Below are 15,886 nucleotides of genomic sequence, written 5' to 3' on the forward strand. Positions count from 1 at the left end.
CATATGCCTGCGCATACTGGTGGTAGTTAAGCTAGTAGTGGTGGAACCCCTGCTGAGCCTGGTTTGGCAAATGTTGCACACCACAGTCCGTCGGTCATACGGTGTTTCCTTAAAGAACCTCCAGACTTCTGAAGATCTAGCCCTCGCCGCAAGAGCCCTCGCCACGGGAGCTTCACTAGTTGACACATTTGGCGCTGATGCACCAGCTCTGGCCCTGCCTCTCCGTCTGGCCCCACCACTGCCTCTTCCAACCTGTTCTGGTCGAGGACTCTCCTCCGTCTCAGAAGCACTGTGTTCACCCGGCCTCTCAACCCAGCTTGGGTCTGTCACCTCATCATCCTCCGAGCCCTCAGTCTGCTCCCCCCTCAGACTTCCTGCCCTGACAACAACTTCCCCACTGTCTGACAACCGTGTCTCCTCATCGTCGGACACCTCTTTACACACTTCCACTACGTCAAGAAGGTCATCATCACCCACAGACTGTGACTGGTGGAAAACCTGGGCATCGGAAAATTGCTCAGCAGCAACCGGACAAGTGGTTTGTGACTGTGGGAAGGGTCCAGAAAACAGTTCCTCAGAGTATGCCGGTTCAAATGCCAAATTTTCCTGGGAGGGGGCAGACTGGGGAGGAGGAGGCTGAGGTGCAGGAGCTGGAGGAGTGGCGATTTCGGTGACATGGGTGGACTGCGTGGAAGACTGACTGGTGGTGGACAAATTGCTCGAAGCATTGTCAGCAATCCACGACATCACCTGTTCGCACTGTTCTGGCCTCAACAGTGCTCTACCACGAGTCCCAGTAACTTCAGACATGAACCTAGGGAGTGTAGCTCTGCGGCGTTCCCCTGCTCCCTCATCAGCAGGTGGTGTCTCACCCCGCCCAGGACCACGGCCTCTGACCCCTGCAGTAGTTGGACGCCCACGTCCCCGCCCTCGTCCTCTACCCCTAGCCCTCGGGTTAAACATTTTTAAAATGAGAGTTATAACTTTTTTTTTTTTTTAACTTTTTTTGTTTTTTTTTTGTGTTTTTTGTTTTTTTTTGTGTTTTTTGTTTTTTTTGTGTTTTTTGTTTTTTTTTGAGTTTTTAAAACCAAACAATGCTATCCTATTGCTATGGCTATTTTCTAGCCAAGTATCAAAGCACACTACTATGCCAGATGAGATGACACTGAGTTAGTGCCTAATTGAAATCCAACCCCTACTAAATTTTCCCACTTCGGTCTTTGCTATGGATATGTGCGTCACTAAGCGCAGAACACAGCAGTCGCAAGTCTCACTACAAATTGCTCAGAATTGGCTAGTACATGCACTGCAGAAAGTACAGCCACCAGCAGATCAACCAGAAATCAAATATATAGAACGCTACTGTAGGCGTAAGTAAGCTCTTTTTATTCTCCTATGGCTATTTTCTAGCCAAGTATCAAAGCACACTACTATGCCAGATGAGATGACACTGAGTTAGTGCCTAATTGAAATCCAACCCCTACTAAATTTTCCCACTTCGGTCTTTGCTATGGATATGTGCGTCACTAAGCGCAGAACACAGCGGTCGCAAGTCTCACTACAAATTGCTCAGAATTGGCTAGTACATGCACTGCAGAAAGTACAGCCACCAGCAGATCAACCAGAAATCAAATATATAGAATGCTACTGTAGGCGTAAGTAAGCTCTTTGTATTCTCCTATGGCTATTTTCTAGCCAAGTATCAAAGCACACTACTATGCCAGATGAGATGACACTGAGTTAGTGCCTAATTGAAATCCAACCCCTACTAAATTTTCCCACTTCGGTCTTTGCTATGGATATGTGCGTCACTAAGCGCAGAACACAGCGGTCGCAAGTCTCACTACAAATTGCTCAGAATTGGCTAGTACATGCACTGCAGAAAGTACAGCCACCAGCAGATCAACCAGAAATCAAATATATAGAACGCTACTGTAGGCGTAAGTAAGCTCTTTGTATTCTCCTATGGCTATTTTCTAGCCAAGTATCAAAGCACACTACTATGCCAGATGAGATGACACTGAGTTAGTGCCTAATTGAAATCCAACCCCTACTAAATTTTCCCACTTCGGTCTTTGCTATGGATATGTGCGTCACTAAGCGCAGAACACAGCGGTCGCAAGTCTCACTACAAATTGCTCAGAATTGGCTAGTACATGCACTGCAGAAAGTACAGCCACCAGCAGATCAACCAGAAATCAAATATATAGAACGCTACTGTAGGCGTAAGTAAGCTCTTTGTATTCTCCTATGGCTATTTTCTAGCCAAGTATCAAAGCACACTACTATGCCAGATGAGATGACACTGAGTTAGTGCCTAATTGAAATCCAACCCCTACTAAATTTTCCCACTTCGGTCTTTGCTATGGATATGTGCGTCACTAAGCGCAGAACACAGCGGTCGCAAGTCTCACTACAAATTGCTCAGAATTGGCTAGTACATGCACTGCAGAAAGTACAGCCACCAGCAGATCAACCAGAAATCAAATATATAGAACGCTACTGTAGGCGTAAGTAAGCTCTTTGTATTCTCCTATGGCTATTTTCTAGCCAAGTATCAAAGCACACTACTATGCCAGATGAGATGACACTGAGTTAGTGCCTAATTGAAATCCAACCCCTACTAAATTTTCCCACTTCGGTCTTTGCTATGGATATGTGTGCCACTAAGAGCTAAACACAACGGTAGCAAGTCCCCCTGCTAATTCCTCACAAAATGGTACTAGATGCAAATTAAAATAAAAAAAGTAGAACGTTATTGTAGCCCTAAGAAGGGCTGTTGGGTTCTTTGAGAATCACTCCTGCCTAACAGTAAGCTAATAGAACACCCTAACGCTTTCCCTGACCAGCAGCAGCTCTCTCCCTAGCGGCATCCAGACACAGAATGATCCGAGCAGCGCGGGCAGCGGCTAGTCTATCCCAGGGTCACCTGATCTGGCCAGCCAACCACTGCTATCGACGTGTAAGGGTACCACGTCATGCTGGGTGGAGTGCAGAGTCTCCAGGCTTGTGATTGGCTCTGTTTCTGGCCGCCAAAAAGCAAAACGGCGGGAGCTGCCATTTTCTCGAGCGGGCGAAGTATTCGTCCGAGCAACGAGCAGTTTCGAGTACCCTAATGCTCGACCGAGCATCAAGCTCGGACGAGCATGTTCGCTCATCTCTAGTTATAATTACTTTTCTGAATATAATTACTTTTCTGTCTAATACATCTGACGCTGTGTTGTAACACCCGCGATTGGAGCCGGCTCCGATCGCCAGTATTAACCTCTCACACACCACGGTCAAGCATGACCGCGGCCTGTAAGGGTCTTCCCCTATGGATCAGATCCCCCTCTCTGCTTACCAGGGATCCGATCCTCTTCTGGACAGCCCCGAGGTCTACCAAGTGCCCCGGGGCTGCCTGATCTCCCCGGCAGTCAGACCCCTTCTGGTTCTGACTGTAAACTGTCTGCACATGCATCTGCATGCTCAGACAGTTTACACTGCACTGTTCTACAAAGAATTAGTATTGTAGAGCAGTGTATTGGACTTGAACAAGTTTAAAGTTTAAACGTTAGAATACATTTTTAAAAATACATAAAAATATAAGCCCCTAAAATGTCACTTTCCCAAAAAAAACACTTAATAAAGTATAAAAAAACACAAACACAAAAAAAAACACCACATATTTGGTATTATACAATCTGTATAATAAAACAGAATCATTACTTGACCTGCACGGTAAGCGCCGGTGGAAAAAAACGCAAAAAGCGTTCTGAATAAAGGTCATTTTAAATTAATACCTTTAAAAAAATGCACTAAAAAGTGAAAATTGTTACGCACTCTTCTCTCAAAAAATAAGCCCTTAACCAGATTCGTCAGCCAAAAAATAAAAAAGTTCTGCATATGAAAAGATGGTGATGCGATAATAAACCAAATTATTTTTTATTCAGTAAAATTGAATAAAACACACAAAACCCCCACCTATATGGTATTTCTGCGTCCGTGACAATCTGCATAATAAACTGTGTGCGGCCATTTCATTGCTTCCATGTTTTCAGTTTTTGCTTTACCTGTTGTGTTTTGTAACATGGGGCATTGGCCTGCATGAAATACAAATAAGGAACCACTTGTTGAAAAAGGTTCTTATAAAGACTTGCATTTACTCTGCCTAGTAGCTGTATGAGAGGTCCAACTCCTGCTGCAGAAAACATTCCCCAAACAATGACACCGCCTCCACCGCCCATTAGTACTAGTATCTTACACACTTAGGGTTAAGTCTACCCCAGTTTGTCATGAAACATAATGGGGGTCATTTACTAAGGGCCCGATTCGCGTTTTCCCGACGTGTTACCCGAATATTTCCGATTTGCGCCGCTTGTACATGAATTGCCCCGGGTTTTAGGCGCACGCGATCGGATTGTGGCGCATCGGGGCCGGCATGCGCGCGACAGAAATCGGGGGGGCGTGGCCGAACGAAAACCCGACGTATTCGGAAAAACCGCCGCATTTAAAAACCGAAAATGTGTCGCTTGGGGAGCGCTCACCTTCACCTTCTATGGGATGGTGCATTCCGGGGCGTTAAGATTATTTTCAGCGCTGCAGCGCCACCTGGTGGACGGCGGAGGAACTACCATCTTAAATCCCAGCCGGACCCGAATCCTGTGCAGAGAACGCGCCGCTGGATCGCGAATGGGCCGGGTAAGTAAATGTGCCCCAATGTTTCCCATCACATTCAAATAAATTAAACTTTCTTTCATCAGTAAAATGAACTGTGGAGCACTTCTCCTCCTCAGCAAAAGTGATTATAACCTTTTTATTATTTCAGCTAATGAAAGGTTTTGCTACTGTACAGTTCCAGCTGCAGTGTTAAAACAATTACCCATGGAGATTCTCCACATTACCCTGTCATCCCTTGCATTTGTCTTTTGAGTCCAACCAGCCTTCTTGGGTGACTGAATGAATTTGTGATGTTGTAAAGATTAAAGGGGTATCCTCATCTGGGCACTCACATTCAGTTTGATAAATCTTCCATATGTAAACATTTCTTCAATTGGATGTTATTAAAAAAAATGTTCCTGTGTGAAGATAATTTCTCATAAATGTAGTCAATTTGTCCCTTAGAAAAGAGCTTCCTCGGATACGGCCACCTCTACTGGAGGGATTGCACAAATAAACAAAAAGTTTTTGTATTTAAAATGTCCGGGAGTTACTGCAAGTCCCACATCAGTCCTGTGGTAATGGATACTGAATCCAGGTGGTCCGGCAGGACTCTATAGCACATGTCTGGCCACTGCTGCAAGAATGTGAGGTGGTCGTAACCAAGGAAGCCATCTGGTTTCTAAGGGACAAAATGACTACATTTATGAGAAATTATCTTCACACAGGAACATTTTTTTTAATAACATCCATTTGAAGAAATGTTTATATATGGCAGATTAATGAAACTGAATGTGAATGCCCAGACGAGAATACCCCTTTAAATATTCTTGAAATCACAGACTTAGAACGACTCACTTGTCTTTCTATGGGTGACAGTGTCACCCCTTTTGACCTTCATCTGGACAACCTGCAATAACATTTAGGAATTGTCTGTTCTCTAATTTTGATCTACAGCGTGTAAATAAAGTGTACGTCTATGTATCCATTTATCCACCCCAACCCCAGTATCCATATGTTTAGCTGACATCTAATCATCTACCCATCTATTTACTGTGGTGCCTCTCAAAATTGCATCTATGGAACTTCTAGTAGGATGGTCTTCTCAAAGAAGATGACTACTATGTATTATACAGGATATAATAGTATGTCTGCCCCATCTGTTTTACTTTGACCACCCTAATGCACAGATCTGAAATTAATAGGTGTACAAGAAGTATGTTGCTCAATGCTCTGATATAGCTTTACACCATATTGGCATCCTTAGGCTGCCAATAAAGACTAAAGCATGCATTAGGTGTGTGGGTCATCACCATCTTACTTCTCCTAAATTATCTGAATACTTTTTCAACATCATGTCTGGAAGACATGTCTACATCCCACCAACGTGTGGGGACTCCAAGTGATCCTGACAATGTTTGTAGACTGTGCTTTAGCCATGTCCATTCTCCTCTGTACTAATCCTGGTCTGTTCTGAAAATTCTTGCCTACATTTCTGCTTCATCTGCTAATCCTGTTATATATCATGCTACTCCTACTATTCCGTTTAGCCAGACTTCATTCCGGACATAATTTCATACTCCTCTATAGGCGTTTCATAGCCCGGCTATTCTTGTGGGGATAATCCTCAACTTTTTCCTGACCGTGTATGTAGCTATCCAAATGGATGGCTTGATAAATATCAGGGCATAGAATTTCAATATACAGGATGCTATCCTTTTTTTCCTATGGCCAAACAAAGAAAATGCTTGTTATAAATCTTGATTTCTGTCAAACCTGAAAGAACAAAGAGGGCAGTTGCAATGGGCTCTGTGCCTGCTGGGATGCTCTGTAGCTGATCTTCCATGAACCCGTATTCTTCTTTTCATGGTTACATGTAACAGAGTGCATCCTACCAAGCTGATACGATCTGAGCCAATGCGTTAATGGGACGGAGGGTTCCACAGACACAAAGCTGCATAGCAAATAGAATACAGACTGAGTATATAAACAATGAGAGAGGGATCTTTGACTGTGACTACTGCACCTCCCTGCTGTGTGCAATCACATGGGTATGTGCAGTAATATCTTTACTCCCTACAGTCATTTTGCAATGGAGTAAAGGGTAATAAAGTCTCTGTATTCTGCCTGACCTTTCACCAAATCTGTCTATGCATGCTGTGAAGCCCATGAATCAAATTAGCCAATATGCTCTGTACCATATCTATGAGCGCATTAATTCGATTCCTAAGACCTGTTATATGACACATCTACTGAATGGCACAAGTTAGAAATGCACTAAACTTTCTACATCAATTAAGACTAATATTTTTAAGAGAAGAACTATATTGTGTTAACCCATAAGCATCTACCCCACAAATTTACTATATCATTTCACAGATAAGCCTCATATACTTATCTACGTCCCATAACACAATCATAATGGTAACCCCAGAGGACTGAAGTCCTGCACACTTAGAGCTCATGCACAAGAACGTTCCTTTTGGGCATGTCCTATCTGTCATTTCAAGGTTAGAACACATCTCAATGCTTTTCTATGGGCTCATAAACTGGCCCGTGAACTACATAGTCCTATGTATGAGCCAACTTGCCAAGCTGCGAAACAGATCCTATTCCTTTCTGTTTTTTACAGTCTTTCTGTCTGTCTTTGGCACTTGAGCGGAACCCATATGCTTATGACACACGGGCCAAGGGTCAGTTGTTTGCAGCCCGTTAATGCACACATACGCCCTTACAGATAAATAGAGGTGTCATCAACTGAAACATTACCCTGAATGTTTGCGCTTTTCTTATACAAAGTACAAAGCAGCTCAAAGGCAATTAAAAGTAATAGCTGCATGATGGTGCATATTATCAACAGCCTGACAACTCGGTTTTCCTTGACAGCAGACATCAAGAGTCAGTATAGATATTAAAGGTATATTCCCATCTGGACCTTCTCTGACATTTCCACATATGCCTTGACCCACATTATGCAGCTGCCAAAAGAGGAGATTTACTTTTAGAGGCTCCCATAGTCAAGGTACTGAAGATGCAACTACAGTGTGTCTGAAAACACAATGGCACATGGCTGCTGCAATTTTACATCAATAGTTAAATGACAATTTTGCAGCAAAGACAAGTTGTCAAGAACTGGCAATTAGACATTGGACTATGTCAACTGGGACATGGATATTGACCAATGGAAATGGCTTTGCCATCAACTATGGACCTCCAAAATACATACACACCAGAGCTACCTAAGTACCAGCAGTTGGTGCTTTATTTGTCCCTACTTGAGCCACCACCTGACCATCACTTGGCCTCACATCAAGCTGTCTTCTCACACAGTAAGATCAGATGAAAAGACTTTTTCTCTGCCAACCATACAGCAGCATCAGCTCTGTAACAGTTGTTATAGTTCTGGTGCTGCAGTCCGGCCAGCAGACAGGGAGTCCATGCATCATATTTCTCTATGATGTAAAGACTCCCGTTAACCAGACTTCAGTCCAATCTGTGGAATCAGACCAGCACACAGGTCCATTTCCAAAGGCCAAACAAATGTGCAGCCGCCCTTACTGCTCTCGTTATGTCTCTGCTTAGTACTGCACCATTCAGCATTTCTCTCTCCCATTTCCACCTTTAGGTACTCTTTAAAAAACGCAGAAACTCCACAGTTTCCTATTGAATCCTTTGTGACTGTTATCCTATGGGAATAGAAGCAGGTACATAACACACATATGATAACATTTCTATATTATATTCTGACCATAGACTATAGAATGACTTTCCGGTTGACTATTCCTTCCACATTACTGGAACATGATTAGTAACATCTTCAATATATTGGTTAATTGTGTGGTTAAGGGTTGTTTGCAACATGGAGAGTGCTTGTTTCTTCAATTTTCTATCTTTTTTGCTAATTTCTTCTATCTGTTCTTTTCAATCTTTCCAATCAATAGCCGCTTTCCATTTTGTGTTGCCTCTCATGAAATCCTTCTGCGGATCAGTCATCCTCAGACCATTCCTCTTAATTAATTATTCTATTTAATTATTTCAATTATCTTTCTCCTCGTTTATTCGCTCGGCTTTCCTTTCCCCTGGCCCAGGTTCATTTAAATCAAATATTACATTAGCATTTAATCTTTCCAGACCACTCACCCAGTGCCTTCTACCTTTCATATTCCACATATCACTCACGCTCTTATCTTGAGGTGTTATTACGCTTTCCATTTTCTTTTTACCTTTTCCTAAGCATATATTTGCTTTCCTTACTATCAGCAATTTGCATATGTTTTTGCTTCAGCTCAGATGCCTGTGGCCGTAAATAACCAGGTAACTCTTGACCTAATACCAGCCTAATACGATCACATTTTATATACATTTGTGTGTGTATATAGAACAACATAGATTAGACCCATTGCCCTCTCATTGTACCACTTCATCATGTCAATATAGTTACATTTTATAAATTGTTACAATTTCTAAATCAAGATACATTTTATACAGAGTTGCTATCCCACTTGACGATGAGTCAGTGATTTACAAAATCTAAGCAAGTTAAACTGGAAACATTGTTTACTCAGCGACTAATGCAGCAGTCACATGTTTTCTAAAGAGGGCACAAGTTATACAGAATTTGATGGTTGAACATCCAAAGTAAGGCACAAATCATGTCAATAGCTCTAAATAAAATAGTACTTTCACAATTAGAAACAGCACTTTCACATTGTACCGTATATACTCGAGTATAAGCCGACCCAAGTATAAGCCGAGGCCCCTAATTTTACCACAAAAACCTGGTAAAACCTATATTTTTTTTACTTGAGTATAAGCCGAGTTTGGGTTTTCAGCACATTTTTTGTGCTGAAAAACTAGGCTTATACTCGAGTATATATGGTAATTCATGAAAGGCATTAGTGAATTTCCAGTGTTACTACTACTCACAGTACAGTAGGTTTGAGCCCAAAGGTTCTCATCACTGTTCATAAAGCAGTCCAAGTTGTGCTGCAAATGGAATAGACAAAAATATTTTGTCCAACATCATCAACAAGTGCCTTAGCCCTTTCCGGGAGACACTGTGCCCAATCAACACAGTATGGTAAATCTCACTGAACAAACATTACCCCGTGTCCTCAACGTGGACACAGGTTGTCCAGAAAAATAGTTAGGCCCCTTTTCACACTTGCATTGCAGATCATGCCAGAGTCTCATCAGAGTGTGATCAGGGTTTGGTCACAGTTTCAGTGTCCTGGTCTTTCAGGTGTGTTTTTTGTTGTTGGTGTTTTCAATGTGTTTTCACCCGTTGACAACGCACGAGTAAAAGACTCATGACTGTGGTCTATCTTTTCTATGGCAATTGATCAGTTAAAAATGCATTTCATTGCAGTGCAATGCGTTTTTGATGCATCTCCATAGAGTTGCATGGTGCATTTTTCACGTACGTGACTTACAAATGTAGAGCATGCTGAGATTTTACTATGCATCTGTGCATGAAAAAAATGCAAGTGTGACAACACCCATTGAATACAATGGGTCAAAGTTCAATACAATTTCTGCAGGTCATATACATGCACAGAACATGCGCATGAAAAACTGCAACTTTGAAGGGGGCCTAACATCAGAAACTGCAATTTTGGTGCAACTGACCTCAGTTTTATGGAGCATCATTAAAAATAAACAAAACAGCAAAATAAAGTCTATGCCTCTCTAACACTAACTAGACATAAAGGTTCGCTACCTCACCTGGTGTTGGCCTACTGCCTGGCACCACAAACCTCACAGCTCCACAGGCCTTCAATATGAACTGTCTCCGTTCCAGGGCAGCACCAATATGGAAAGTCTACATAAGGTATTAATGCAGCTCTTCCAGCTGGCTGCCAATTACTCCTCTTTACCTAGGTTCCAGAGGAAACTACCCAACTTTTCCACATCCAACCACTTCTCCTGGGTGAAAAATCTCCTTTTCCAGCAATGAGTGGTGCCCCAGCAGCCACCCTATTACACTGCACAACATAAATTACATTACATGTGGGTCCCTTGCATGGCATAATATATTCTTTACATAATAAAGAGCAAAGCATCACATTTTATAATCGAAGGCTCAGAGGATGTATATGTAAGAATACAACACAAAACATGAGGAACCGGTCTATTATTGATTCTAGAGACTGCATGGTTTCCATATTCGTTTTATCTGCGTTTGCATGTAAATAAATGTGGTTATTGAATGTAGGTAACTTTGTTGCATGTTTTATATACTATATGTGTTTGAACATTAATTTCACAGACATTCAACTTGGTTCAAAAGACATTTTTATTATTATTATTCAGTCTATTATTGAACCCCAATTTCAGATGAGTGTGTAATATGTTGAAAGTAGATGCCAAATGCAGCTACATTTTATGATATAAAGGTGTCCAAAGTGAATAAATGCTGGGGAGATGAATTTGATGAATTTAAAAAGATGACCACCTCTGCTGTCTCTGCCTAGTTGCCAGACCTGCTCTACATTGAAGGGGAGAACCAAGCAGTGATCCCTACCCTGGTTAAGTGCAAAGTACAGAAAGACCAAAAAAAGTCAAGTCAAAGTCAAAAGTCTTACACGAGAACTGTAATTTTGGAGTAGGTGTGGATCTATTAATCATTGGGAGGATCTTTGTTTTGGTTAAAAAAAATGTATGGCACATCCTTAAGTATCTAGACAGGAATCTACAGTTCAAGAATGGTTTGATTCACAAATGGTTTGAGTCACATATAGTAGTAATGAAATAAAAATCTGATGTTTATGTTTGATAAAATAGTCATTTTAAAAAAGGAAAGTTACCAAGGCCCTCAATGTTTTTTTCGGGTTCCCCCCTAATCAGTTTCATTGCCAGTAAATTCTGAATACATTTTTAAAGCAGTTTTTATACCAACAAAGTAGGTAACTGTGCTTTAGATACATAAAGCATCAGAAGGCTGGCGGTGAGGACCAATGTTATTTGCAGTTTTGTCAATAATTATCTGTTTATAGAATTTGGAGCAATTTTTCTATCATAATAAACCACAGGGAAAGCAAGTTCAATGACAACTGAAATAAAAATGATTTCCCTGGCATAAACGACCGGCGCAACCAAATGTTTGATCGTCAAAATCCTGGACACCGTGTACGGCTACGAAAGCACAATAGGCGCCTGTTCCCTTCAGATGAATGCTTAATCGTTATTCTCATACACCACAAAATGAATTGATGGGTTATGAAATCAGAAAATGAACGGTAGTCGAGTTATTAATAGAGGATTTGGAAATAAGCCATGAAAAGAATCAATGCTGTTTTTTTCAAGTTAATTTAATCTGGCTGCATTTACTGCAGGAGAATCGTCTGATTCCATTTGGAGACTTTGTTTTCTGCCACCTCCTGAGCATTCTTACAATATGTTTATGCCTCATTTCAATGTTAGAAGCTTAAATAGCTTTTCTCGGCCTAACTACATTTAAAGTTCAGAAATGTCTTTTGTGGAAAGGGAAAAATGATGCATTTTCGAGATGATTAAAGTTAACCTCTTCACTCTCAATGACTCATCCTTTTCAAGCCTGGTAATGTTCACAATCTTTCTAACTAGAATAAAATATAAATTAGGCCAATGTGTTTAGAAAAAGTCTACCATTAAACACGAGTATATGCCTTACACAACTATCAAATTCAATGTGATGTCATCATTTCGATGTAAACTAGGAATCTCTCTTTGAAATAAGTGGCCCCTAATGAACATTAAGCTCCACTTTGGCTTCATCAGACCCATGAACATTAAAACTAGAAAGGCAAAAATAAACTGGTAATAAACATTCAAAAGATAATTGACATAACGCTAAATGACATACATTGCCCATCATTGGTTTAGTGCTCAGAGATTTGGCATTGTTACTCTGCTTTTTGTATGGACAGATAAGCAATTCTGCTCATCTTTGTGGAATTATATAGAAAATACAGCTCCAGACAGGCCTGTGGCATGAATGGTATGAGGATAATTTTTCTCAGATAGATCTGGATGACTATTAGTAGTAGAATATAGTTTTTTAGTTTATTTTTAGACAACAATTGCCATCTTAAAAATAATTGTTTCTGAGGTGTAATTTTGTCCATCTACTTTAGACATTGGTTGTGGTCTTTTTGTTGCTGAACCAATCTCTCTAGTAATAGCTATCCTATCAATAGTAAGGCTTGGGTCTTGGACATTTGAATACTATTGCCTTCATAAAACTGTATATGCGACATATTATATGATATGGAATTAATGTTGGGGGCTTGGGGTGTGGCTAGGGGGAAATACGGCATATGATGTGGGTGCTGCTTGTCAAGGGATCAGGAAGAGCTTGAGATCACTGTCAACTCTACATTTTAGAGTTGGCTATATTTGTAGCATATGGAAAGCACTGGTAACCCCACCATTTTTAATTTCTTCTGATAAGTCATTAAAACAAATCTACCACTCCTTTGAACCTATGCTTTGAAGAGGTTAAAAAGCTTAACATCAGCATAGCTTTATCATGATTAATAGCTGACTGGTAGCTTTAAAAAAAATACTTTTATCTTTATGTATATTAAGATGAAGGGGTCCAGGGTCCCGCCCATTGCTTACCCCCTGCCCTCCACATGGTGGTGCTTTACAGTGGTTAAATGAAGTGGTATATTTCCTTTGACACGGCAATTGTTGCACAATTTATAGAGACACAATGCACTCAATAAAATACAAACAGTACAACCATTTATGTTTAATACAATTTGTTAAATTTTATTTTTATTAATGTGACATAGAGAATTAGAATACCTTATTATGAGTTACCATATAATACCATGGGGTTTTTTTCTGTAAGTGTTCATACAAAACATACAGAAGTGCATTTCTGATGCTGTCTCAGTTCTCTTCCCTATGCTACTTACATTCTCCCCATAATAATAGGTGTGCCCTAAAACACATTTTTTGCCTATCATGTTCTGAAATTTCATTATACAAAGTATTCTTATACATTGGTGTAGCTTACGACCAAGTGCAGGAGGGAGCGGGAGTGTTCCTCAACCGTTCCTTCTCTATAGGAAGCCCACATGTCCTATCTTTTCCTGCTGGGGTGAACTTAAACTCTCTGCTGTCTGAGTGGCGTCTTCCATGCCCTCATCCTATTGTAATGTATCAGGTTATCATTTTAGCAAGTTGATTCTCCATGTAATCTCTCTAACCCATTCTGACATTATGTGTGAATGTTTAAGTGGCAGATGGTGCTTCGTAACTGATGCTGCTTCCCATCTTGCTGCAGGTGGTTGCTACCTTAGGCAAGGGGCTTAATTAACCTCATGATATGTGCACCCCTGGCCGCATGGTTCTCACGCGGCGCAATGAACAATAAGGCTGTTCAAACGGATGACTGTACTGCACACTAAAGTGAATGTGGCCATGTGCTACCCATATAAAAACATTGAGACACGAGTAGCAGGAATATAAGTCTGTGTGAAAGAGTCCTAATGTGATGATAGACTGTGCTAATAAAAAATTTATTGACCTATCCTTATCAAAGATTTTCATTATCATATTGGTAAAGTCTAGGCACCGGCCACCTTTCAGTCAGCAAATGTTTTGAACAGTCGATGTACAGAGAATGGAACCTGAAGCAGACAGGTCAGCACTCTGTCTAGTGGCCAGGATGGGTTACTGCAGGCCAGACCCATTTTACTTGAATGCCAATTATTAATGCCAATTATTCAAGCAACTAGCTCGGCCACTACATAGAGAATGTAACTATTTGCTTCCTGTATATTGGCTTCTGGAAATTGGGTGCTAGGTAAATAATGATCTGATATTGATAAGCTATACTTGGTATAGTTCATCAATATCATTAGCTAATGTGTTACTGTGTAATATTTGTTTTGTTTATGAATTTTTACTCCCTTTTGTAGAATATGTCCATACTGTCTGAATATAAAGGGATTATCAAAGCTTGTATAATAATTTTCCGATGTACAAGCCTTGAAATAGTAACAATTTCTGGTGCACAGTCAGGAATTACCCCCTTCCCCCAATGCCATCTTCACACCAAGTGGGCATGGAGGGGCATGAAGGGGGAACTGGTACAGAAGGAACTGGCACAGGTTGTAGTGCAAATCTATACCAGGCAGGTCATGGTGAATTGCCCTTCCACATGCCAACCTGCACGTAAATCCAAGGGTTTGCATCCAACACTGGCGCACCATGCATCAGCGCATGATGAATCCCCCCATGGTTTTCTTTACTATTAATGTTCTACAGTGAATTTCAATTCAACCCAATCATAATTATGTACCTCCATCTAGATGTCATTGATTGGTTTTAAAGTCAGTAGTAGTTGTTGATAAATATACGTAATACGGATGATAAGGTGACATCAAAAGTTTTTATTAGAAAGCTCATGCAAAACAGGCACTATTTCTCTAAGTAATGACATCCATTTATTCTTTCCCGACAAGACAGACGATTATTTTATAACTACTGGACTGTCTCTTTGCTAAGGAGTTCTTGATCACCAAATTGGACTGTAAGCTTGCACAGAACAGGCAAGGATTAATCTATCCATAAGTTATTTTGTGCTTTCAGCATTTCATGAGCTGAAATATGACTTTTTCTCTGCTTTAGGCATGCAGTAATAGAGGCAATTTACTCTGGCAGCTTTTTCATTTGAAGATAACATGTCAAACGGCTAAAATAGTAAAGTATCAGAAATTCTTCATAAAGACATACAAACTTCAGTGATTTATACTTATAGTATACAGTTGTCATACGTAGGGATCGGATCTGAGATTTGATCGATCTTCTTACCTGAATATCTGATAAAATTGTGCAAAAGCATCAAACATTTATAGGAAGAAAATGTTTTTCAACCATTTATTTTCCTGTGTGGCAGTGTCAGTTGGATATGAATATGAGTCGTGCCCAGACCTTGTATTATGGGAACGAAGGACAGTCACCTTGCAAGGCTTCGAGATGGATTCATCAAACATTGGAGGATGGACTTTTAACAAACATCATATACTGAACCCTCACAATGGTAAGAACGTATTACTATAACTATTTACTATCCTGGTTGAACATGATTTTGTTTGAAGGGTGGAGAACTCTTGGAAACTCTTGGTGGGAGGATCACACTTGGACACAGGGATCTTAAGTGACACATAAGGCAGCATTAAAAATTCAGAAACTAAAACAGTCTCCTGTTTCCTGAAATATTCCTTAGTTTATCATCCCAAACAGCCATGTCAAG

The 15,886-nt window shown here is 40.7% G+C and overlaps 1 protein-coding gene across 9 annotated transcripts in view; it reads left to right on the forward strand.

Annotated features, from left to right (window-relative positions):
* The window catches only part of TENM1 (teneurin transmembrane protein 1), a 490,610-nt gene that overhangs the window by 362,229 nt on the left and 112,495 nt on the right, over positions 1 to 15,886 (forward strand). For all 9 annotated transcript variants that reach the window (XM_072124023.1, XM_072124021.1, XM_072124025.1 and 6 more), the window contains one exon: positions 15,530 to 15,673. In XM_072124023.1, coding sequence (XP_071980124.1) covers positions 15,530 to 15,673 — 144 coding nt within the window. The remainder of the gene's footprint in view (positions 1 to 15,529; positions 15,674 to 15,886) is intronic.

This window comes from Engystomops pustulosus, chromosome 9 (assembly GCF_040894005.1).
Source record: "Engystomops pustulosus chromosome 9, aEngPut4.maternal, whole genome shotgun sequence".
In the NCBI taxonomy this organism is placed as follows: Eukaryota; Metazoa; Chordata; class Amphibia; order Anura; family Leptodactylidae; genus Engystomops; species Engystomops pustulosus.